General features: G+C 38.5%; 2 protein-coding genes across 2 annotated transcripts in view; both read right to left on the reverse strand.

Moving 5' to 3' along the window:
- Positions 1-3,796, reverse strand: part of TTC27 (tetratricopeptide repeat domain 27) — a 233,296-nt gene extending 229,500 nt beyond the window's left edge. Inside the window, exons 1-2 of the mRNA XM_079109989.1 lie at positions 3,516-3,796; positions 1,962-2,139 (exon numbers count right to left, since the gene is read on the reverse strand). Of these exons, the coding sequence (XP_078966115.1) occupies positions 1,962-2,139; positions 3,516-3,615 (278 nt within the window). The 5' untranslated portion in view covers positions 3,616-3,796. The remainder of the gene's footprint in view (positions 1-1,961; positions 2,140-3,515) is intronic.
- Positions 3,797-22,023: 18,227 nt separating this feature from the next.
- The window catches only part of BIRC6 (baculoviral IAP repeat containing 6), a 213,402-nt gene continuing 209,172 nt past the window's right edge, over positions 22,024-26,253 (reverse strand). Inside the window, 1 exon segment of the mRNA XM_079109988.1 lies at positions 22,024-23,213. Coding sequence (XP_078966114.1) covers positions 23,034-23,213 — 180 coding nt within the window. The 3' untranslated portion in view covers positions 22,024-23,033.

The raw sequence follows: 26,253 nt of genomic DNA on the forward strand, positions 1-26,253 counted from the left end.
AAAAAAAAAAAAAGTTTTTTCTAACATTTTACTAATCCCATACCAAATGCTAGAATGAAAAGACCTCTAGAAATCTGATTAAAACCTCTATTTTTTAATGCTGTTTTACTTTAAGATAGGAATAGACATTTTCTACAAAAGGAGAGATATGAAACATTTCAGACCCTATACATCATACATATTTGGTTTTTTGGCCCAGCTGACATAATCTGTCAAATCCTAGGTTAAAACATTCAACTCCAACAAATAACAGCCTGGAAATACTGGAGTTTCATTCTGAAAAGAAAGGAACAGCAGTCACCTTTTCCTTCCCACAGTCCCTAAGCCTTTTTTCAAAAGCAAAATTCTTTAAGTGGAGAAAAAAAAAAAAAAAAAATCAAACCTACAAGCCTATAGGAGCCCAGAATATAAAGCTCTGGAGGTTGTGCAACTGACGACAGAATAAAGAATAAGTGGCACTCAAGAAAATAGGTTACAAAAGAGCATGTCTGTAGGTAGAAGTGAGGAAACAGAAAGAACAGGCGTATAGCAGGATGTTAAAGCCTTAATACAACCGTCCTAACTAAAACTCCTTAAGGTGAACTGAAAATAGTTTAATTTTCCAATGCCCCAAAATAAGTCAAATGAAGTTTCTCTCATCAAGCTAGAATTCTAATCTATTAGTGTGTGTGTGTGTTTTAATGGGTACAAAGCAAGCTGCTACTATGGTGCACATACATCAGAAAGCAAAACAAGAACCAGCATTTGCCAGAAAATGGATGGAGCTGGAGAATATCATGTTAAGCAAAATAAGCCAATCCCAAAAAGCAAAAGCAAATGTTTTCTCTGATATGGGGATGCTAATTCACAATGATGGTGGGGAGGGAGGCTAGGGAAGAATAGAGTGACTTTGGATTAGGCAGAGGGGAGTAGGTATGGGGGTAGGAAGGATAGTAGAATGTATCAGACATTATTACCCTATGTGCATATATGACTACATGACTGGTGTGATTCTACATCAGGTACAACCATTGGAGAAGTTACACTCCATTTATGTATGATTGTCAAAGTGCATTCTACTGTCATGTGTAACTAATTAGAACAAACAAAAATAAATAAGTAAATAATAAAAGAAAGAAAGAAAGAAAGCAAAATAAGAATCAAGATTGGATATTGCAGGAAACATACACCATCAAGAAACCTGAAAAAAATGAAAAGGAATTATACTAATTTTAAAAATAAACAAAAAACCTATAGTAACATTCTTTGGTGAACTACTTTCAGATATGGGTAATATATTTACAGCCTCAACAACATAGCACAGTAGTTGATTTATTTGTTGAAGAATAAATAAAGCCATTCCCTAGATAAACAGGTAAAATAAAATAGCATACATTTTCAAGATAATTAAAATTTGATGTTGATGCCACAGATAGTTGAGAAAAGAAAAATGCATATTAACAAACCTCCAACAGTAAAATAGAAACTACTGAAAGGTTGGGTTTCACAGTATGTAACTTGTGCACTATACTTTATACTATAAAATTATATTAACTTTAATGGAAGAAAGTAAACCAAAGATTTCATAATAAAAATATTAAGTTTTCTGATGTCTTCAAAATAACAGTCTAAAACATAATAAAAGTAGTGAGAAGTGTCACTCAGTAATCTTGAAATAAAATAGTGTTTACCTGTTGAAAGGAGATAAGGTCTAAGATTCTCTTATGGTTCAAACCTAACCATAGGGAAGTTCAGTGGGTAGTGGGTTAGCAATTACCACCCCATTATGTGCTGGTCTCAAAACTTTACTACATCACTTTACCTTTTCATTCTGGATGGTGTTCTGGACAGGAGCACTTACAAAGATAACTCAGTACATCTTTAGTCCTGGCTTCTCAACAACTGCTAAAATTAGTTGCCCCACAATGTCAAGGTGCTATAACATATATTCAAAATCTGTTTCTCTATAAATAAAATTCTACCTTTCTGTTTGGTCCAAATCTGCGGAGCAATCCAGAAATGTTACTATCTGCTTCTCCAGGTAGCTGTCAATCTTTTCTTCAGCCATCATTGTTGAACTTAAAATATTTTCAGTCACTGAATGTAAGAACATGGCCTCATAGCTCCCTTCTAATAGTAATTGTAAGAAAGATCCACTCTCTGCAATATAAAAAATTAGTCCAGTAACCCAAAAGAACAATTTTTTCATAAAGAGATTTTTTTGTAAAGAGACCCTAATAGGGAAATGCTATTTTAAAATAAAAAATAAAAATAAAATAAAAAAGATATACACAAAAAAATGCCTGCTGTACATGAATCACAAAGCACTGAGCAAATATCTGTCATTCTGCAAACATAACCACTCCTAAATTTAGAGCTCACCTATATTGTGAGCAGCAAGGTAACAGTCATACCAAGAAATAATATTCCTCATTAATGGGTATTATTAACCTCCTGCTTGGAAATTCACAAAGACTCCAAATGAGGACAGAAGTTTTGTTAGCCAGGGTCCTGGGATTTTTCACACTCTGGCTCATTTATTCACCCTCTTTTCTCCCTCATGAAGGCACTCCAAATATACTGGTTCACTCACTGTTCTCCTAATATACCCAGGCAGATTTCTGCCTCAACACTTTTGCATTTGTGTTTTCCGTGCTGAACTTTTCTACACTTTCCAGTCATAAACTAAAAATCAGTTCAAGTCTGACATTCCATAAAACTTTTCCAGGCCACCATATTTCAGACCACCAAACATTAGATTTCCTCCCTCCTGACACCTCCAATATACACACAAACACACACACAATACTTACACACCATTCGTTATTTTTCTCTTCTGGATCTAGCCTAAATTCCACAACCAGATGTGCCTATATCGCATTAGTAAATGTCCCTTTTAACTCTTTACCTCTCTGGTAATTGTTTATTGCTCACAAGAATTACATCTTCACCACCCCTTTCAGTTTTTCTACTTATTAGTTGTGTGACTTTGGACGGATAACCCATTTATATTCAGATGTCTTCACTTGCAAAATGGTATTAAAATGGCATCTACCTTTCATATCTACAATAGGGAATAAGTGAATAAATGTTAAGGGCTTAGAAAAGCAGCAGACAGCAGTGCGAGATGGCTTAAACCTATATCCCAGAGGCTTGGGAGGCTGAAGCAGGAGGATCCTACGTTAATAAGAGCCCAGTCTCAGCAACTTAGCGAGACCCTGCCTCAAAATAAAAAATAATGAAAGGGCTAGGGATGGGACTCAGTAGTAGAGCGCCCCTGGGTTCAAGCCCCAGTAAAAGAAAAAGGCAATGGAAGTTGCCATCGTTATTATTCCTGAGCCTGGGCGACGAGTGGTTTGGGGTTAAGACGCACCTAGCCTGTGGACCCGCTCACCACGTCAAGGGCTCAAAGACTCAATAAGCCTAGATTTTGGTGTGAGGTTGGAGGGGACAAGGAAGAATGAGAATCCAACGCTAGCATTCCGCATCCTCACAGGTCCCATGGAGGCCTAAGTCCCTGAAGGTGAGCCTCTCACCTGATCCGAAGACTCCCTCCTGTTTCCATTGCTGCCGCTCATCCTCGGTGGGGAAGCCTCGAAGAACTGCCACCTCCGGGGTCCATATCAGCCCGGACATCGCTGCAGCCAAAAAGGGTTTCTCCGAGGATCACACAGGAGTGAACAAATAACGAAAGAAGGCGGATCCAAAGTCTCTGAAGTCAAGTGGTGACAATTACCGTAATGATACCCACAGAGCTAGAAACCCCATGTGTAGATGTTGGCGCAAGGAGGCGGCCATGACAGCAGCGCAGAGGACCCTGGGAAAAAAACACACACGCTCGCTGACACAGCTTCCGCTTAGGAAACCAACCCGAGCCTGGGTACTGAGCATGCCCGGTGGAGACGTCCCGCCCCGAGGCGGGGGCGGGGCTGGAGGCGGGGTTGCGTTCAGCCACGCCCCTAAGCGGGGAGGTTTTTGAGGAGCTGTGAACATAGTGGAGGAAGTCGAAGAGGGTGTTCTCCCTGCCGAAAGAACTCATCTGAAACAACAGCTCTCCGCCTGCCTACAATGCCTGAGGCGTTGGGTTCGATCCCCCACTACTGGCAAAAATAAAAATAAAAACCAACTCACAACAGAGGTCTTGGCCAACAGCGATTTCATAGGAGAGGCAGGTGCTGTGATTCTTAAAGCCTTTGCGTGAGAACCCTCTTGACTACCTGATGCAAACCATGTCTTTTGGGACAAATGCACTCAGGCCCCTATTCCCAACTTGTGGGCATCTTTTCAAGGACACACCCTTCGAAGTGCAGTCAGTGAGCCCCAAGCTAGAACACCCTCAACATACAATAAGTATGAATAAATGAAAATGTAAGAAAAGTATCTGGTCTTGATGCTGGCAAGGTCAAGGTTGACTAATAAGACCCTGGCTCAATAAAATAAGAAGGGTTGGGATGTATACAAAGGTAGAGTGCTTGCTTAGCATGTGCAAGGCCCTGAGTTCAATCCCCAGTATCAAGCAGGGGGGAGCTAATGTTTAATATTAACAGTTAAAGTGTTTCCAAATGTTTGTGACAGTTTTTTGTTGTTGTTTTTTCGCGGTACTGGGGATTGAACCCAAGTCCTTGTGCTTGAGAGGCAAGCACTCTGCCAACTGAGCTATATCCCCAACACTGTTTGTAATAACCAAACACTGGAAACGATCCAGCCCATTCACAGGTGAATGAATGAATAAATTGTGATATATCCATACAATAGAATATTGTTCAATTATCTTAAACTATTGCTGTACATAATATTATGCATATTAAAATAATTATACTGAGTGAACGATGTCAGAAAAAAACAGTACATACTGTATGCTCCATTTATGTAAATCTAGAAAACGCAAACTACTCTGTAAAGACGGAAAGCAAATCAGTGTTCGCTTGTGGTAGAGAGTGTGGGGAGGTTCAGAGGATCCATTGCAAAGGGGAGCAAGGACACTAGGGAAAGATGGATATGTTTATCACCTTGATTGGGACGCTGGTTTCATGGGTATGTACATATATCAAAACTTAACAAACTGTGCAGTTAAAATATGTGCCCTTGGGCTGGGTCATGGCTCAGTGGTGGAGCACTTGCCAAGCACGTGTGGGGCACTGGGTTTGAGTCTCAGCACCACATGAAAAAATAAAGATATCATGTCCATCTACATATAAAAATATAATTTTTAAATTGTGCCCTTAATTCTGTGTCAATCATACCTTGATAATGCTGGTCTTAAATTGTTGTATGAGGCTTAGAGTCCCCCTAGACTAAGATTCTCCAAAAGCCTTCTCCTGACAGTAATTCTTTCTTTCATGCCACTGCAGGTTCTTGAGGTCCTCTGCTTTTTCCAAACACTGAAAACAATGGACTATGACCTCCACTTTCCCTCAGAGAGTGGCTCACTTCTAGTCAATGCTACCAAACAGATCTGGGCACCCATCCTTCATCCCTCTGAGATTCCCTCAGGGCCATTATTTATGTCAACCTCCTGACTTCTTGAGTGATGCAAAATTTCTATGCCTGTTATGCAATATTCCCAACTAAAGGAATTATCATTGTATTTATTTTTCACTATAAACCAAAAGTCATTATAAATATTCTGCTAAAAGCATGACTTTGGAGCCAGGTATGGTGGCACACACCCTGAAATCCCAGCAGTTTGGGAGGATGAGGCAAGAGGATCATAGGTTCAAAACCAGCCTCAGCAATTTTATGGAATAAATGTATAATAGCAATATTAATCATATTTTTTAATTTTATTATTTATCAAAACATCACTGGTCTATAAGCAGAATACTCCAACTTACCACATTACCTAATATTTTTATTACTATTTCCTATATGAAAAAGACAGTTTAACACACTTTTTAATTTTTATTATAAAGATATATTTGTGAAAGTAGGATGGTATTCTTCCTTTAAATTTTTTATTTGTTCTTTTTTAATTATACTTGACAGTAGAATGTACTTTGATATATCATACATACACAGAATATAACTTCCCATTTTTGTGGTTGTACATGACGTGGAGTTACACCAGTCATATATTCATATATGAACACAGGAAAATTATATCTGATTCATTCTACTATCTTTCCCATTTCCATCCCCCCTGTTCAGTCTGGTGAACCTCTACTTCTCTGCCTCCACACACCACCCCACTGCCTATTGTGAGTTAGCATCTGCATGTTAGAGAGAACATTTGGCCTTTGGAATGGAATAACTGGGTCAAATTGTGGTTCTATTCCAAGTTTTCTGAGGAATCTCCATACTGCCTTCCAGAGTGCTTGCAATAATTTGCAGTCCCATCGGCAATGTATGAGTGAACTCCCCCCCACATCCTCGTCAACATTTATTGTTGCTTGTATCTTGATAATTGCCATTGTGACTTGAGTGAGATGAAATCTCAGTGTAGTTTTAATTTGCATTTCTCTAATTGCTAGTGTTATTGAACACTTTTTCATATATTTGTTGACCATTTGTATTTCTTCTTCTGTGAAGTGTCTGTTCAGTTCTTTGCCCATTTATTGATTGGGTTATTTGTTTTTTGGGGTGTTAAGTTTTTTTAGTTCTTTATATATCCTGGAGATTAGTGTTCTATCTGAGGTGCAGGTGGCAAAGATTTTCTCCCGTTCTGTAGGCTCTCTCTTCATGTTCTTGGTTGTCTCCTTTGCTATGAAGAAGCCTTTTAGTTTGATACCATCCCATTTACTGAATCCTGATTTTACTTCTTACACTTTAGGTATCCTGTTGAAGAATTCGGTTTCTAAGCCCACGTGATGGAGATTTGGGCCTACTTTTTCTTCTGTAGGTTCAGGGTCTCTGGTCTCATGCCTATGTCATTGATCTACTTTGAGTTGAATTTTGTGCTGGGTGAGAGATAGAGGTCTAATTTCATTTTGTTACATATGGATTTCCAGTTTTCCCAGCACCATTTTTGAGAGACTATCTTTTCTCCAATGTGTGTTTATGGTGCCTTTGGCTAGTATGAGATAACTGTATTTATGTGGGTTTGTCTAGTGTCTAGTAGGATGATATTTTACTTAATACTTCGTTAGTTCAATTGATAGCCTAATAGTTGGACATATGTATGTGCAAGTCCATCTGTACTTTTTCCTTTTGCCTTACAAATGTAGTGGGCAAACTTCCATGTGACTTGATCCATTCATCATCTGGAACAAGAGAGGAGGACTCTCCTTCCCAGTCTCCCCACCTGACCACTCAGAGAATCTCCATAGGCAATAGAGGTCTTATGGTTTGGATAAGAGGTATCCCCAAAAACTCATGGTAGACAATACAGGGATGTTGAGAGGTAAAATGATTACACTAGATTATAAGAGTAGTGATCTAATCAGTGGATTAGTTCATTTGCTGGATCAATAATTGGAAAGAACTACTTTACTGGGTGGTAACTATAGGCAGGTGGGGTGTGGGTGGAGCAGGTAGGTCACTAGGGGCATGTCCTTGGGAATTATAGTTGGTCCCTGGATCCTCACTCTCTCTCTCTCTTTGCTTCCTGACTCCATGAGCTGAGCAGCTTTCCTTCACCACGCCCTTCCTCCATAATGTTCTGCCTAACCTCAGGCCTAAAGTAATGGATTTGGCCAGCCATGAAACGGACCTCTGAAACCATAAAGCCCCAAATAAACTTATCCTCCTCTAAGTTGTTCTTGACAAACACAAGACTTCACTCAGTCTTATCAACTCTACTTCTTTACTAGACAATCATACTAATACTTATTTACTACCATCTTAGGTAGTAATATCATAACTAACATGCATTGGAATCTTTTCCACCTTAATAGAAGATGTGGCAAATATATGCCTCATCATTACTAACCTGTAAAAACCAAAAACAAATATAAAGAATGGGGAATGGACTGGACCTGTGCCTAAAGGATCCATTGAGCACCTCCATATGGGTTTTATACCTCCTTCTTTCTATGGTTTATGAATATGTACTAGTTAGAACATGTTTATTTTTTTGATAGATTGAAATATGACTTCAGTGAAAAACTACAACACCCACAATGGCCAGAAAAAAAAAAATTCCAACCATTGGATTTTGTTTCCTACATACGATATTCCATTTAACAATCCCGTGAAATAAAGGAGAGGTTAACTGGGAGTTGTTCATGATTTACTGTTTTTCATGCCTGCAGGATCTTGCACATACTGGACACATGCTTCACCATGGACCACATCCCAGTCCATGAATTTAAATTATGTGAGGTTTCATCCCTCATCCAAAAACTTTTATGGCTTTACTACTCCAATCCTCTGGAAAAATGGAATGGACTTTAACAGGATTGGAAACTTATGCCCATTGGAGATCTCCAAAGAGTTTCCAGAAGCAGGTTCACAGAAGTTGACTGCTAACCCACAAGCTTCAAAACAAGTCGATGATCAGATGGACAGGTGACTCTCACTACACCATCAAGAAAACAGTCTTCTATATTTAACATGTCGTTATATTTTGATAAACTTTTTTTCTTTTCTTTTCCTTTTTTTTGGGGGGGGGGATAACTGGGGATTGAACTTAGGCCCACTTTACCACTGAACTACATCCCTAGCCTCAATCCCTTTTATCTATTTAATTTTTTGATACAGTCTCCCTAATTTGCTGAGGGGCTCAATAAATTGCTCAGGCTGAGCCTCCTGCCTCAGCCTCCTGATTTGCTGGGATTATGTGTGGGCGTCACCATGCCTGGCTGATAAAACATTTTTTTTCTACTCATTCAAACTTAACGACTTTTGATGTATCCTATTCTGTTCCCATTAGAAAAGAATCATAATTTCTCAAAATCCAGCCTTCCCTGGAGACAATCATCATACTAATTCTATAATTAAGTTCTCAATTTCTGAAGAGTACAATTTGAAGAAACAATTTAAAAATTATAATCTTTACATACAATAATTAATAGGGGCCAGGGAGCATCGCTCAGCGGCATCGGGCATGTGTAGCAAAGGGAAAGCCCTGAGTTCCATTTCCTGCATCACAAAATAATTAATAATCCGTGTGTGGGAGCTTTTCATCGTTATGACCAGAATACCTGGCACAATAGCCTACAGGAAGAAGAATTGATCTTGGTGAATGGTTACAGAGGTTTCTGGCCATGATCAGCTTGGTTCCATTGCTTTGGGCCTGGGGTAAGGTAGAACATAATTGGAGAAAGGCATGGCAGTTCCTGGAATATAGGAAGGAGAAAGAAAGAAAAAATGCAAAGCAGAGGAAGGAGAAAGGGGTTGAGAGAAGGCGAACCCTCCCGGGCATGCACTTAGCGACCTGCGTCCTTCAGCTAGGTCCCACCTCCTGGTGGTCCATTCAGCATTCAGTGGATTCATTCACTGATGAGATCAGTCCTCACGATATGATCACTTCCCCCAACCCCAACCTCTGAACAGAAGAGACCTTGGGGAACATTCTAGATCCAAACCATAACAATATTTTTGTTTTAAAAAGCCCTTATGCCAGAAAAGTGGATGTAACTATACTCAGGATATAACTGTCTGCCAAAAAATGAACCAGAGACCATATACCTACAGCTCCATTGAGACCAATCGCATCTCCTGGGCTACTCCTAGATTTTTTCTCCTAGGTAAAAATAAAGCTCCAAACCAAAATTAACCGTTCTGCAAGGCTATTGTTCAGGTCATTTCAACAGCATGAGCCCCCAGAGGGCTGTGTCTCCTTAAAAAGATTACAAAAGGTATAACCATATCTGGGGAAAGACCCCTGAGGATAATGTCCCTACACAGATGATTCGAGATGGTCATTAAAATTTTGTGTCTTCACTTTGACTGATGTAGTAAATAGAACGGCCCAAGCCCTGGGGATACAAGGATTTATGGACAACAGACATAACGGATAGCATATGACCAATAAATTACCTTAGATTTCCTTTTGGCCAACTGTGATATTGTCAACATTTCAAGCTGTGCCTAAATTTATACTACAGGTGAGTTAAAACTGTATCTAAGCTAAAAGAAAAAGCAAACCGTTTATCTAAAGTAGATGCAGCAAGTCACTTAATCTTACTTCCTTGATTAAACCTGGGAAATCATGGGCAGTTCTTCTAGTCCCTCACAACTCCAGTGGATTTGGTTCACATTTGTTCCATAGCTGCTGTCCAAATCTCCACTGCTTCTTTGCAGTTAACTGTCCTGACAGATGATTCAGCAAATGACTCAAGACAAAACCAAGACGAATCATGCTGGTCAACACATACACTGAAAATCAGCTCTCACCGGTCAATGCTCATTGTAAGAGCATCACCGCAGTAGTTAAAGCCTGGGCAATCCTTGACAGTATTTCCTGCAGATGTGACTGAAGATCAATGTCAGGGACTTAATACGGAAAAATTTCCATAAGCTTGGGGAAAAGACAGATTGTTCTGAAGCCATGGTAATGAACAGTGACTAGAACTAGATTTAGACCTGTTCAATCACTGAAAAACTTGCCAGTTGTGAACATATTTTTGCAAGTCAACCAACCATGGCCCTGTCTTTGTGAAAATCAGGGCTAGACTTGCTCAGCCACAACAGCCTCACATGGATAACCACATTTTATAGGTGATGCCAAATGCTGTAAGTCTACCTGTACCTGAATTCTGAAAGCTTTTCCTAAGATTAGTGTTCCCTATACAGGAAGAGACTGATGCAGACCTACATAATTTTCCCTTCCTACAGTAAGCAACAAACTCATCTTTTTTTTTTTCTTTTAGCTATTGAATAGGGTCCTATCTTTCTTGGATAATATCTCATACCATATCAGGCTGGACGTCTGTGATGAGGCACTCTGTGACATGTCAGTCTTCTGTACTGGCACTATGTGGACACGGGGTTTGATGTACTCATGAGGCCCCACAAAAAGGACTGTGGTATGTAAGAGTTTTAGGAGAGTGAGATTCTAGGCTCCAGGCCAATTTGCAGCCCAAAGAAGAGGAATGCTTCTGTTCCCAGAGACTCTAACAGCAGACACAAACGGAAGAGGGGACTATTGTTCGAGAGGATGCTGAGTGGTTTCAACACAGAAGATAAAACTAAAGTCCAGGTGATAAGATCCTGCTGGGGACTGGGGTTGTGGCTCAGTGGAAGAGCGCTGGCCTAGTGTGTGTGAGGCACTGGGTTTGATCCTCGACACCACATAAAAATAAATAAAATAAAGGTATTGTGTTCATCTTCAACTTAAAAAAAAAAAAAAAAAACCCAACAACAAAAAAAGAAAACTTTTTTTAAAAAAGATCCAGCTGTGGCTGACTTGGCCTGAAAATGTCACAGTACATCAGTAATGAGTTAGGTCTTTTCATCTGACACATTATTTAATACTATAATTCTGAGGCTGCTCATAGTATTATCTCATTTAGAAAGCCAAGAAATTAAGACTTCTGGTAAATAAGGTAATAAATGACAGAGCTAGAAATAAAACAAGCCAGTAAGACACCAAAACCCTTGTTCTGCTTAGTGTTCTTCTAAGTCCAGAGACCACTAGAATCAGAATTATTATGAACCATGCATGTGGTGAGTGCCTGTAGTCAGCTATTCAGGAGACTGAAGGAGAATTTCTTAAACCAAGAAGTTTTAAGCCAGACTGGGCAACAAAGAGATAACCACCAACCCAAAAAAATCATTACCTGTGGCACTCATCCAAAGGCACATTCTGGTGCCCTCTCTGGTTCTTATAAATCAGACTATTTGTGCACTGGGCCCAGAAATCTGCATTTTAATGAATTCCTTAAATGTTCATCACATACCTGGAGTTTGAGAAGTATGTGTCTACCATATGCTTAGAAAATTGGCAGAAACATCTCCTCCTGGACAGGTTTGTCCCCCTCCACATGACCTATTAAATAGTTGGGCAAAGACACTGAAAGCTGGGTATGGTGGCGCATGCCTGTAATCCCAGTGGCTCGGGAGTCTGAGACAGGAGATCGTAAGCCAGCCTCAGCAAAAGTGAGACCCTGTCTCTAAATAAAATACAGAATAGGGTTGGGGATGTGACTCAGTGGTCTAGTGCCCCTGAGTTCAATCCCCGGCACCCCCCAACTCCCCGCCAAAAAAAGACACTGCAGTTCCATGTCTTTGATTCCTCTGGGCATTTGTGCAAAGCAATCCATTAACATCATCACAAGTTCTTCAAATGTGGCTGATGTCCTAGTGTGTGTGCAAATGAAGGATGAGGTCATTATGATGTCAGTTCAGTTTGTACCAGGATCTGACCAAAACTGTCACAGAAGATGAGTAGGGTGTCAGTGTCATTAAAAAAAGACTCCTGTTTTTAGAAATTTTATTCTATGATACTTTTTCTATCTACCTTCCCATTAAATAGAAAGTGATCTATTATCCCAATTTGGTAGAAATCAGCTATGAAGGTTAATTTAGAACAAGTGAAAAAGACAGATTCCCTTGCCTATGAATGTTCAGAGAAATGCATAGCTCACATAATTTTCCTATGTAAGATTGAACTCATGAGTGCTGGGCAGAGGGTTGTTTTTTGTTTGTTTTTGTTTTTCCTTTTATTTCAATACCAGGAATTGAACCCAGGGGTGCTTTCCTTCTGAGACACATCCCCAGTCCTTTTTATTTTTCATTCTGAAACAGGTTCTCGTTAAGTTGCTTAGGGCCTCACTAAGTTACTGAGGCTGGCCTCCAACTTGGAACACTTCTGCCTCAGCCTCCTGAGTTGCTAAGATTACAGGTATGTGCCACCAGGCCCAGTTCTAGAGGGGTCTTTGAAAAAGACTAAATAAAATTTCAGTATGCAAACTTAAAACTTCAGCCAAATCTAGGCTCTGTTTGAGGAAAGAAGGATAATCAGATAATCAGCGCGTGCACCCATGTAAAAAAGTAAATTATTAAGGATTGTCTGCTGTGCTAAGAAGAGTTGTTTTTGTGTTTTCTGAATGTTCTCAAAAAACAAGTTGGTGCAAGCAGGTTTGGGATGAACTGGATTAGATGACTTTAAGGTTCAGTATTTTGTGCTTCCCCCCAGCGCCCACAGTACCACAGTAGTTTAAGATTCATTTTTGGAAAAGTTCCAAGCTGCTATGTTGTTTAACTGTAGAGGAATAGAGACAGATACGCTGGTTTCTCCTAAGCTATGTATCTCTAAACATCAGTGACTATACAAGGGTATCAGAACTGTTGGGATTGCTAGCAAAGAAGGAAATTTGTGTAGGTCCTGGTGTCATGCCATTCCTGGCTTCCCTATTTTCCATGACCTGGTATTAGGTCATTACCTACTTCACCAACCTCCAACTCCTTTTGCAGAATGGAGGTGTAAGGCCCCCAAAAAGGAAACCCCAACTCTGTCCCATGGATTGACGGCAACCCCAGTCAACCGCAGGAGGCGTCACTTGATGCAAACCACAAGAGGTGTTTATTCCAGCATGCTGGGACCCAACTCGTGACTCACGCAGGAGTTCAGGAGTCGAGTCCCGAGCAAAAAATCTTGTAGGTTTATAAAGGCAGAGACCACACATCGGGAGGGGTCGCACATGAAAAGGAAAAGGGGAAAAAAGCTGCCGGGAAATTTCAAAGGGGGTCTGGGTTTGCTGATAACATACAACATGTTTCACAATGTTTTACAACAGGGTGTAGATTCTGGTGTCTTAACTGCCTGAATACTATCTTGCTCCAATTACTCTTTTACTCTCTGTTTGGGGCTGTTTCCTGGAACAGCTTTAAGGGCTTTGTTCCTGTCACTGGGAGGGAGACCTTAGGGAGTTGAGATAAAATAGACAGCTTAAAAAAAATGTCCATTCTTTCAGAGGACAGTATTGTTTGAATAAAAAATTTGAGCTGCCTCAGTGGAGGTAAAAGGAAGCACAAATGATAAAGATCTGTGAACAGATAAAGAAAAAGATGTAGTGATTAATCCCAGCAGCCCACAGGAGGAAGGAGGTGAGGTGGAGCCATCTCTGGAATCAAGGGTGGGCAAATGTTTTATAGTCAAATTTGGGTAAAAAAAAAAAAAAAAATGGTTAAAAGTGTTTTTAGTCATGTTCGCTGAAGCTTACATTAAACTGTAAACTGCTGCCAATAGGAACTTCCAACTATTGGAGTTGGTCCACCAAAATGCCAGGCTAACGTTTTGATGGCTGCTATCCAAGAGACCAGAAAAACTGGTTTAGAACAAGACCCCAACCTGAGGGGGCTCTCCCAAGGAGACCAGTGGAGCAGCTCCCTTGCTGTCTCTTCAGGAAATTCCTTCAGGATGGAGACCAAAAAGACTTTAAAATTCTATTGTTTTTGAGTTCATAATTTCGATCTGGTGCATCTAGGTTAATTTTTAATCAGACATATTTTATCCAAATATAAAGTTTTCTTAATGCTCTGTTTCATTCAGAGGCCAGTTTACAAGAGTTAACTCTCAATCTAATGGGTTTAAAAAATCAGCTATAAGGCCTTTGTCCTTCTGTTTATTTTATGTATATGTACACCGGTGTATTGTCATGTCTACATATATTTGATTCCAAAATTGACATATGAGCTCATAAATTAAAATTTAAAAAAATGGATCCAAATGCATTTGATTTACATGATTTAAAAGGTTTTTAAATTGGGTAAACAAAAATATGGTTTTCAAGTTACTAACACAGTTTTGTTTCCAGGTGATCAAAAAGTAAATAAAATGTTAATTTTATAAAATGTCTAATATCCACTTTTCTAGGTTTTTCTTTAACAGGAAAGAAATGACGGATATAGCTCAATACAATTCTCTGGTATCTTGATTTTTTAAAAAAATAACTAAATTAGATTTAACATATATGGGGTTGATCATGGATGTGTTTGTCAGAGACATCTGATTGGTTTAAAAGGTTAAAATGCTAACTGTTAAATATAATATCAAGCACTCTTAACTCCTTAAATTCCACAGGGTAACATACTTAAAACATGTTTGGTGTTTTCATAAATTGGTAAATTAAAAAAGGGTTTAAATTTACTTTATCACCAAAAACATGATTACTAAAAGTCTTAACAGGTTTTATTCTATATAAAGGGTCCAAAAATTTCAACTGTATTTAAATAGAGTTCTATAAGTTACAAAGTATTTCTTCGGGTTAAAATGGAGTAATTTATCTGAATTCAGAAATTCATAAGGGTTGTTTCAAAATATAAACTTTAAAAAGGAGATCAACAGATTAAACATTACAAGGTTTTAGATATAAAAATATATTTAATAAAAATGTTTCTAGATAAAAAAGTCTTTACATGATAAAATAAGGCTGTAATACATCTAAGTAAGCAACAAGAGTGTCTAAGTGATTAAAAAATGTTAATTAAGAGTAAATTTTAAAAGGTTTACTTGTATATGTAAGTAACACAACAGTTAAAACTATTCAAGGTTTTTCCTAAGGTCAAATATTAATGTACTGATATAAACCAAATTTCAGTCTATATGCTAAAATGGCCAATAATTCTGAGAGCATTAATTTACTCTTAACATTGTATCTGTTGTTTTATTCTCTAGAGTAACTAGTCTTAAAAATCAGGGTTTGTACAACTCTGGTTAAACAGCAACTGTTAGAGTGTTGTACTACATTACAAAGTCTAAATTTTCTTTAAAAGTTAAACATAGTTAATATAAAAACATCAATGTAATTATGATTCTATTATTCATATATTAAATGTGTTCATATCTTACAGGTATACAAGTCTTTAAAGGTTTAAAAGAACATTTATCAAGCTGGTGTTCTCCAACCTAAAGTTGTAATGGTAATTTTAAACTTATCAGAATAAGAAATTTTATTGGAGATTTATTTATATCATTTAGTGTTCTGTAACTAGACCTGAACATTATGTTACCTTCTGCACTGGGATAAAAATGTAAATGTATTTCTAAAAGATAATGAGAGTCTGATCTGTTTAAAAGTTAATATCATGAAACAGGAAAACATTTTGCCATTTTACAAAAGAAAAGCTAAAAGCTTTCTCAGCTTTCTTTGAATTCCATTTTGTATTTTCCTTGTAAACTCTGTAACTTTTGACTGATTAATGTTTTACAGAGGTACAGCTTCAAGAACAACCTAATTTAATTTGTGATAATAAGCCATCACCTATAGGACAGATAATGTAGACCCCAGTTTATTAAAAGTTAATAAATAACAATAAAGTCATAGACATTAAAGTTAAAACCCAGAACTCTTATTGTATGACTGGTGAATCTGACTTGCTGGATGTTTAAGATCAAAACCTAAAGATTAAGATTAAAATAAAGGGGTCAAGAGTATCGATATTTGGCTCTTGCCTTCAGAGTCAGCCTAAACCCAGGGAACAAGAGAACTTCTCTAAGGAGCTTTATAACTCTGGGCCACACAACCTTCCGATCAGGGAGACTGATGTGACCACAAGAGGATGAGAAGCCAATCAGTGTACCTGCTGCAGAGGAGGGTCCTTGGGAAAGGGAGACATCCCTAATGCTTCCAAAGGAAGCCACCTCATCAAGGAGACCCTACCAGGTGAATGTCACTAAAGGAACTAAGAAGCTGCTCTCAAGTTCCCCAAGAGTGACCCCTGTGGAACTCAGCTGACTCTTAACAACAGGTAGGAACAAGGTCAATTTGACAAGCTTGATCTTAAACACCTAGCAAAAACAGTTAAAACTAAAACACAGTCTTTCCTGGACATTTTAAGTAAAACTAGAGGTAGCAAAAAATATTCTTAGGCAAAAATGCCTGATAACTATCAAGAGAAACTGCCAGAGTTATAAGTTTTTAGTCAGTTTAAGGCCTGCAGATCATCCTAACCTCTGATATAGGTAGACTTAATCATGTTTGCGAGTATGATTACCTAGCCCTAAGTAACTCCGACAGTGTTAAGATTACATTCCTGAAAACTCCTTATCCTCTCCAGCCTTGTTAGACTTTGTTAGGCCTTTTTATATAACAATGACTCAGCTCCTCCACCTCCTGGTAAGAGATTATTAATTTCTATCAGCTTCATGATATTCATTGACATGTTCCAGATGCTATTTATTTTGTACTCATGGTTTTTTGTTTCTTTCATAAAATAAAAATATTAAAAGACAGTCAATATAGACAGGTAAATTGCGTTATATCTCAAAAATAAGGGCCAGTTTGAGTCCAGAAAGTTAGAAACAAATGACCTCTGAGAGATTAAAATATTAATGCTTCCAGTGCCCTTCCTCCACCCTTACCAAGAACCTGCTCCTGTTCTAACCTGTTGTTAAGTCTAACAGGTTCAACTTATGAGAGAACCAGTCCCAAGAGACCACTGATTTCCAACACTCATTTCAGTCAGAAGACTGTCTACATCAAATTGTTCCAGAAAGGACTAACACCCAGCTAAAATGGAAGGGACCTTACTCACAACATGGACTCATCACATCTGAGTTAAGACAACAGAAAAATGGACAGCCCTCAGAGACCCCAACCACCATTTAAAGATAAGACTGAAAAAATGTTAATCATGTTTTTTTCTCTTGCTTGGACTATGTCAGGAATAACTCCATGCTTAACTGTTCAACTTTTTGAGATTGCCAAATGGGGTGAATTCTGTATACTATTATTATGGGGAGGAATAAAAGGAACATATGGGGCTAATATCTAAATGAGCGGCCCCTGTCTTAGTTCCCCTCCTAGTGGGAATAAATATAACTGGCTCCTCAGCAATATAACTGGTCTCAGTAGTGGGACCACTACAATCACCTATACACTACTAATGAATCAATGATTTGATCATGTACATAAAACCAGTGGGGAATGTGATGGGCAGATCTGACTCCATGAGAATGTTATAGGCCAGACTGTAACGGAAATGGCTAAACAGACTCCACTTTGCTCTGAGACTCCATGTTATGTAGGAAATAAGCTTCTCCCATGGGCACACCCCGCCTCTGTGCCCATCATCAGTTACTTGGTGGGACATGTTTAATAATATACAATGGCAACTCCTATGTAGTAAGAATTGCTTTCTTTTTGATTCCTATTGCTCCTAAACAATGTACCATGTGAACAGTGATTGTGTGGATATTAGTAACTATTCTTTAGTTTGTACCTAGGTAAAGGTCATTTTGACCCACTTCTCCCTCTGTTTATGATCTCATGATGTTAGTTTGTAATTTTGAATCATAGCAACAGACACTTATGATTGATGTGATTTTTGGTATAAGAACCCCTACAACCCTGTGGTCAGGGCTGTTCTCCCAGTAGCCATTTTTTGGGGCATTGTGTGAGACAGTCAACCGGCTGGCTTAATAAAGACTCTCAAATTTGTACTTCTCAGTGGTGATCGGTCTGTTCTTAAGTTGCGCCCCATAACATTTTGATACTGGATATTGAACCCGGGGCGCTTAACCACTAAGCTACCTTAAGTTACATCCCTAGTCCTTTGTTCTATTGTATTTTGAGACAGGATCTTGCTAAACTGCTGAGGGCCTCACTAAGTTGCTGAGGCTGGCTTTGAACTCATAATCCTCTTGCCTCAGCCTCCAGAGTCACTGGAATTACAGGCATGCACCACTGAGCCCGGCTAGTTTCAAACTTCTATGAGGAGAACTAAGCAAAAATTGAGGCCATCTAGGCAAAGTACATACAAGCATGACAAAAACGAATACTTTACTATTCAAGTAGCTCATATATATTAAAACCTAAGACTAGTGAGAAAAGCAGCCTCAGCAACTCAACAAAACCCTCTCTCAGAATAAAAAATAATTCTAAAAAAATAGGGAAAAGGTATAAGGTGATAATTGATAGTAGAAATCCAAATGGCTAAAAAGCAAACAATATTGAAATATTATATAACATGTTTGATAATAAAAAAAAGTAAAAAATTATCATATCCAATGCTGGCCAAGGTACTATAACATTGATATTGGAATCATAAATCACTATGAACTCCCTGCAAAGCAATTAGTCCTTATACATTAAAATTTTTTATCTACCAGTTCTATGTATAGGATTTATTGAAAGAAAATAAAGATATAGACAACATTCATCATAGCATTATTTATAGTTAGAAAAACAAACAACCTAAATGTCCAACAATAAGTGGTTAAGTACATCCATATTATGCATTCATTTCTCTATGATAAAAATGTGCATAATATAGTTTTAAAAATCAACAATATATATATACCAATTACTTAGAAAAGTATAGAAAAAGACTAGAAGATACCGAGAACAATTTCACATTTTATATTTTTCAGTATTCTCCCTATTTCCATGAGTTACACATTAGCTTATCCACAGTGAAAAGTTCAATATCGAAGCCAGCTGAACCTAGGGCCCTGCCATGCTCTGACCATCTCCCCATGACTGAAGCACCAATGCAGTAGTTTGGGCTGGGCACTGTTCGTCTTCTAGCTCCAACTCTACTCAGCACCCCCAACTGGGTCTGTTTCCATGACTAGGCTGATCCAGTGGGCATGTCTGTTTTCCATCCTGGAGTCTTTTGGATAAATCAATTTCATTACCTTAAAGTTTGAAGATTGTGTTTCAGCACATTGATAGTATTCTGACACCACCTGTATGTTTAAGTATGCAGCAGAGTACTAACTTTCAATTTTGGCAAAGTATATAGTATGGTGAAACACTGCAATGGTAGAAATTTATCTCAATAATCAGCTTTAAATAATAAATGACCAGTTGGTAATGCCTGACATTTGAACTGTTAGTACTGTGCTATTCAAATCATGGTTTACAGATTGCTGAGTAAGGTAACATTGCAGCAATGGCTTTATTGTGTTTTATAAAGCGTGTGTCTCTAATAGAAGCAGGAGTGGGGAGATGAACCAAAAACTATAGCCCTTCACCAGATAGTATGAAGCATACTAACTACAGTATCTCACCTCACATCATCTTACCTCCCATCAACAAACTTAGAAGACATCAAAGACAAAAACGTTCATAGTACTTTCTGTGTATGTTTGGCTTTGGTGTTTTGGGTCTTAATGCTGGAAAGCCTTTTCAGCACTTAAACTTCTCTTTGGGGGGTGGGAGTATATATAGCTCAGTGGTACAGCACTTACCCAGCAAGGGCAAGACCCTGGGTTCAATCCTCAGTACTGCAGAGGGACGTGGGGCGACATCCTCTCTTTCAGAGAACTTCAGTTAGGTTTTGTGAACAGATGGACTTGCTTTACTGATTTCTACATTTCATCAAGTTCTCTGCATGTGCTCTTGGACCCAGGCTATGCTCCTTCCAGGGAGCTCACGCTCACCTCACACTAGCCTCTCACCTTGTGAACATGCTGAAGTTGCTCTCAAACCAATATATAATTTCCCCACACTGTCAAATGTCTCTTCCACTCATCTTTTTTTTTTTTTTTTTTTTTTTTTCGCGGTGCTGGGGATTGAACCCAGGGCTTGTACTTGTGAGCACTCTACTGACTGCGCTATCTCCCCAGCCCTCCACTCATCCTTTTGACTGCACTAGTTATGACCTATACCTGGTCTCAACAATGGGCTAAAGGATCTCCTTGCCTCCCAACAGTTGGCATATCTCTCTGGAATAGTCTGACCAGACTGCTTCCCTCATTAAAACTACCCAAAGAGCTCTCCAACTCCTACAGCCTTCCACAACTCCATAACATGTCAGACAAGGCCTTTGATGCCCAATGTCTCCCATCTTCCTGACATCACAGCCTGCCAACCCATTTGACAATTCCCTCCTGATCCATGGTGCCACTAACCTGAGCTCTCCTTTTGTTATCCTGTTTGGGATAACTTCTTTATCCTCGTCCTTCAAGACTTAGGATATTTTCTTCTAGGAAGCTTTTCTTGACCATACCACCTCGATGACCATTAATAATTTTCCCAAGGTAAATGGCCCTCCTCTACGCTCCCAAGTTACCCTGCAAATAACTCTGAAAGAGAACTTGCCATACTATACAGATATGTTTTCAGTTTGTTCATCATTCAAGTGCAGGAACCTACACTTGGTACAAAGTGAGTGTTCAAACGTTTATTGATTCCCAGTGGCTTGGGAGGCTGAGGCAGGAGGATCACAAGTTCGAGGCCAGCCTCAGCAACTTAGCAAGGTCCTAAGGAACTTAGTGAGACCCTGTCTCTAAACAAGATATTAGATATTAAAAAAGGGACTAGGGATGTGGCTCAGTGGTTAAGCACCATTGGGTTCAACCACCAGTATTAGGAAAAAAAAAAAGTTCATTGATTATGAAGTCTAAATCTCAGATGGAACCATTTTAATGTTATTATTTCAAATTTAGATTTTTTTTGGCATTGGTTTTTAAAAAACATGGATCAGATCTGAAAGTATTGATATTGCTACTTTCATTCTATAAAGCTTTCTAATGTCTAATGATGATGGGTAGAGAGACTGACCTAATCACAAATTTGAATGAAGTTTTAAGGTCCACAATTTGAGGCAAATGATACACTTGTCAGCTTTTATCATTTAGGCCCAATGGGACCCTGACAGAACAAAACCAACCAAACAACTACAGCAAAACATGGAGAGGGGCTGGAGTGTGGCTCAATAGGTAGAGGGCTTGCTTAGCATGTGCAAAGTTCTGGTTTTAATTCCCAGCACCACAAAAAAATGAAAGATAATATGTTGGACTGATGACTGTTCTTTCACTTATTGCTGGTAATTTTATGCTTAGATTTTAGCTAGTATGTCTGTGGTTTACATACAGATTTTCCTTGTCATAAATTGTCACGGTTTGTCATTCTTGGTGTACCACACTACTACCTGACCTTAACACTATTTTGTTTTAGAACCTTTGATTTCCTGGTCACCTTGTTTATGACTCCTTTATCTGTGTATGAAGACCTTTGTATCCTGTTCCCAAGAGTGTTTCAATCCCCTGAATCCCCTTTTTCTTCAGTTCACTCTTCTGAATATACCTTCTTCTGGATGGCTGCAGATTCAGGTTCCCACACAGCACTTTATATTATATACACACAGTCAGGAGTCACATCAGCTTTCCTTTATGGTAACTGGTCTTGGAAAAACATCCTTCGTCCCCCCAATGCTTAGGCCTTGAAAAGGCCAATTCTTTGTAGAAATAGCATTCCACACCATGGCAAACCATTTTAGAAACAAGACATACTAATTCACCTAAGTCTTTATTTATTTGGCTCTAGGAAGAATTTGCATGAAAATGAGCCTATATGGCAGGTACAGAATGTACTGTAACAGCACCAGAGAGGGACAGCCTCTCTCCTCTACAGAGCCTCGGTGTTAATACATACATGTGACTTTAGCAATAAAACCAGATAGTCCAGGAAAAAAAGGAGCCCTTTAGGAAAAAAAAAAAAAAAAAAAAATCAGATTAGAGTGACTTTTCAAATTGACCATTTCTTTTCATATACTTGAATTCAAATAATGGATACATTCGGAGGCCCAAATCTTGGCATAGAATAAAATCATGTTCATTTATTTTTTTTCTGCATCTTAGAATTAGAAGGCATAAAATTAAATATGTTGAATGTAATAAATTCATTCATACAAGTGCAAGTCTCCAGCTATAATGCATTTTATGGCAGATTTATTATTTTAAAAATGTACCAGTAAATCAAAAAAGAGGGAGTATGTCCATTTAACTTTTATTGAAGTGTAGGTAGGTAGGTCTTCAGAAATCAAATATGAGCATGAAGATATGGCCAAACATAAAATCTATCAAATTCAGTGAAAAGTTGCTGACTTTAAATAGTAGTTGTAAGAATGACCAATATATATTCTTTGTTAACAATCCCTCACTCTACAGTAAAAAAAAAATAAAATAAAATAAACATTCAGTAAACATTCTTTCCTAAGGTAGTTTCCCTTATATATCAGTGATTTATCCATTTCTTTGTATACACAAATTTGTTGAACATACCAATCAGTGGTTCTCACAATTGAAAAATAAAAGCACAAAAAGTTTACACTCTTGTACAGGTAAATAAAAGATCACCTTGAATTAAACTGGATCTCCTTAAGGGCATAGTATAGTTTCAGTTTCATTACCTATTACATAATTAGTTTCTTACATACAAATATTGACATATTTGGCTTGTGCTTCGAAGCCTTTGTTTCTATAAAATCCACATCAATGCAGCTCATAACTGGAAGTCACCGGACAGGTCTCTGCTGCTGCTGGCTTTGACCTGGTCATGTGTTAGCACATCCTCGGCACCTGCTGTGGCCCTGCACACCTCAGAAGCATCGGCGATGTCTGGGTCTAAGCCTTCAGGGCAGGGAAGTTTTAACAGCTCTTCACGAAGCTGAGCTGTATGACGCTAAAGGAGAGAAAATTGCTAATGTTAGAACAGTAAACTCTGGGATTCACTAAGGGCACATCTGTAATTCCAGCTACCCAGGAGGCTGAGGTGGGAGGATCAAAAATTTGAGGCCAGCCTGGGCAACTTAGTGAGACCCTAATAAAAAATAAAAAGGGCTAGGAAGGTAGCCCAGTGGTAGAGTGTCCCTGGGTTCAGTCCCCAGCACAGATCGATAGATGGATGGATGAATTCAGAGAAACGGGGTTTAAAAAAACTTCAAAGCATTGGCTTACAATTATTTGCTGAGCGTCTCTTAGTGCTAGCCACTGTAACAGGCACTTTATACATCAGGCAATAAACAAAACTGGTAAGAGTCCCTGAACTCCAAATAACTATGGTTGCTGAAAAGCCTCAGTAACACACCCACAGGCACTACCATACCCCAAACCTTGTCACATTACTACATTACTGATGACTTATAGGACATCATTAATTCGATACATACATTTAAAAAAGCTAAAGATGGTAAACCTTTGACTTATCACGTATGCTGTTTCTACCTAAATGTATTTTGAGAGAAAGACAAAACAATAAATTAAAATGCACCAAGGCTGGGGATGTAGCTCAGTGGTAGAGCACTGGCCTAGCATGTGTGAAGCTCTGGATCTGAACTCCAGTATTGCAAAAATGAAATAAAATAAACCTGTTGCTATTTTAGAAAATGAAAATAAGTATTCATGAAGTACTAAGTTCCATGCACATGTTTGCAAAATGTTTCACATTAATTGTCTATGCTCAGAACAAACCTAAGAAATAATTTTATCATTAGACTTTTAAAAAAAGTCGAACAAATGAAAAAGAACATTAAGACAGTAAATAACCATTACTCCATTTACTCCATACTGTCATTTACAGAAGGATATAAAACATTAGGAGAGTGGGTAGTTGTCTACAAACCTAAAGTGAGAGAGAAATGACCTTATATATCATACCAAGCACTTTGAAAATTAGTTGTATCAATAAATGGTTTTGAAATTAATCAATATATAAAGAACAATTTTTATGTATGAGATGCTGTGTTTTAAACACTGGCAATATAATGGTACAGTGGTGCACACCTGTAATTCCAGCTACCCAGGAGGCTGAGGTGGGAGGATCAAAAATTTGAGGCCAGCCTGGGCAACTTAGTGAGACCCTATTAAAAAATAAAAAGGACTAGGAAGGTAGCCCAGTGGTATAGTGTCCCTGGGTTCAGTCCCCAGCACAGATTGATGGATGGATGAATTAAGAGAGAGAGAGAGAGAGAGAGAAAGGAAGAAAGAGGGTGAAGGAGAGAGAAAGAGAAAGGCAGGCAGGCAGGGAATGAGCACAATAAGACATGATCTCTGAGCCTGGAGAGATTAAATTCTGAATGGAAGTACAAGACACGTAAACAGGATAAGACAACCACATGCCTACAGCCACTTAAAGTTTCAAAGTGTATTTATATACTGGTAATTAAAATTTTCCTTATCCCAAATTTCCCTTCCATTGTGGTAAAAATTAAACAGGAAAGGAGACAAAAATCTGCCAATTATGAAAGTCCAACTGAGATAGGAAAATACTATGACGTTATTGTAGGCTGAAGCTGAACAACTAAACTCTGAAGCAAAGGTATAGTCAAAGTGATATAATCTACATTAATTCAGGGATGGAAATTTCTAGGTCAGGGTGACACAAAAAAATACATCAAGACACTAACTGAAATAACTAAATTAAAAGAGGCAGAACTTTAGCTACTGAAGATTTGTATAGAGAAACACACAAATCTAAACATATATTCGGGTCAGATCAATCTGGTTATGCACCACAGAACTGGAAGGCAGAACCTGGTACAAGAGAACTGGTTAGACAGACTGGTGGTGCGAGCTGGAGAGCGACTGGGGATGGGAGCAGCCCCCTCAAGAGGGCAACACTAGCAGGACTAGCATTAGTAGGTGTGTGGGAGGAAGGAGTCATCAGTATCTCAGTACTGTAAAAGACAAAAAGGTTTAAAACTGAGTAAATATGGAAAGGCTAGAAAAACCTGATCTGAAGAAAGATTAAATTCTAATTTTTAGATACTGATTGAGGTAACTAGAGGGCATCTGAGTAAAATGTCAGTAGTAATGCACTTCAGACGCTAAGAGCAGACAATAGTTTGAAGAGCAGCTTTTAGAGAGTCAATGGCCAAAGTTGGGAGTCTAGATATAATGAGAGAAAAAGGGGGAGAGAGAATAAAAGAGCTCTAAGGGTCAAAAGAGAAGTCTACAGATGAAAAGCACCGGAGAAAAGACAAACATGGGCTGGCGATGTTGCTCAGTGGTAGCGCACTTGCCTAGCATGCATTAGGCCTGGGCTTCAGTTCCCAGTACCATCAAAAAAATTTTTAAAAGACAAACATTAGACCATTGTTATGAGTACATTAATAAGCAGGCACAGCATATTATAAACGATTACACGAAAATAATCTCATAGTCTATTAATCAAGGTTGGTTCCAAAACATGAAATTTAAGCTGAAAAGGGAATGGACGTGAGCCAGCAGAACAAGTGAAAGTGGAGGGAAATGGAAAGCCTGGAGGAGAGAGAGCAGGCAAGCTGACAAAGGAGGAGAAGTGAGTCACTGGCTTTTTTTTTTTTTTTTTTTTTTTTAAATAGTTTTTATTTTTAAAAAGTTAATATGTGTATCACAGGAAACAGAAAAACACAAGCAAAGAACAAAGTCACCCAGTCTCACCAACAGCTTAGATGGACCTGTCCTTCCAGGTCCTGCATATACATACACAGAATCCCACATTGGTAGGATCACAGCTTTGAGAACTGGAAAGAAGGTAATCTTGATAGAATGAAAAAATAGCAAAAGACTACTACTGAGGTGTAACCTCACTAATTAAGGGAAAAACTGATGGCAAGAAGCATGAATTCTCCTGTTTGATAGTGAAAGAAGATAAACTTACAATAAGAGGAGCAAAATAAAACTAGCTTAGGGGGATGCCAGTAAGAATCTAAAACTCTTAATTAGAGTGGAATATTTTAAAC

The sequence above is a fragment of the Sciurus vulgaris genome, assembly GCF_902686455.1.
Source record: "Sciurus vulgaris genome assembly, chromosome: 14".
Taxonomy (NCBI): domain Eukaryota; kingdom Metazoa; phylum Chordata; class Mammalia; order Rodentia; family Sciuridae; genus Sciurus; species Sciurus vulgaris.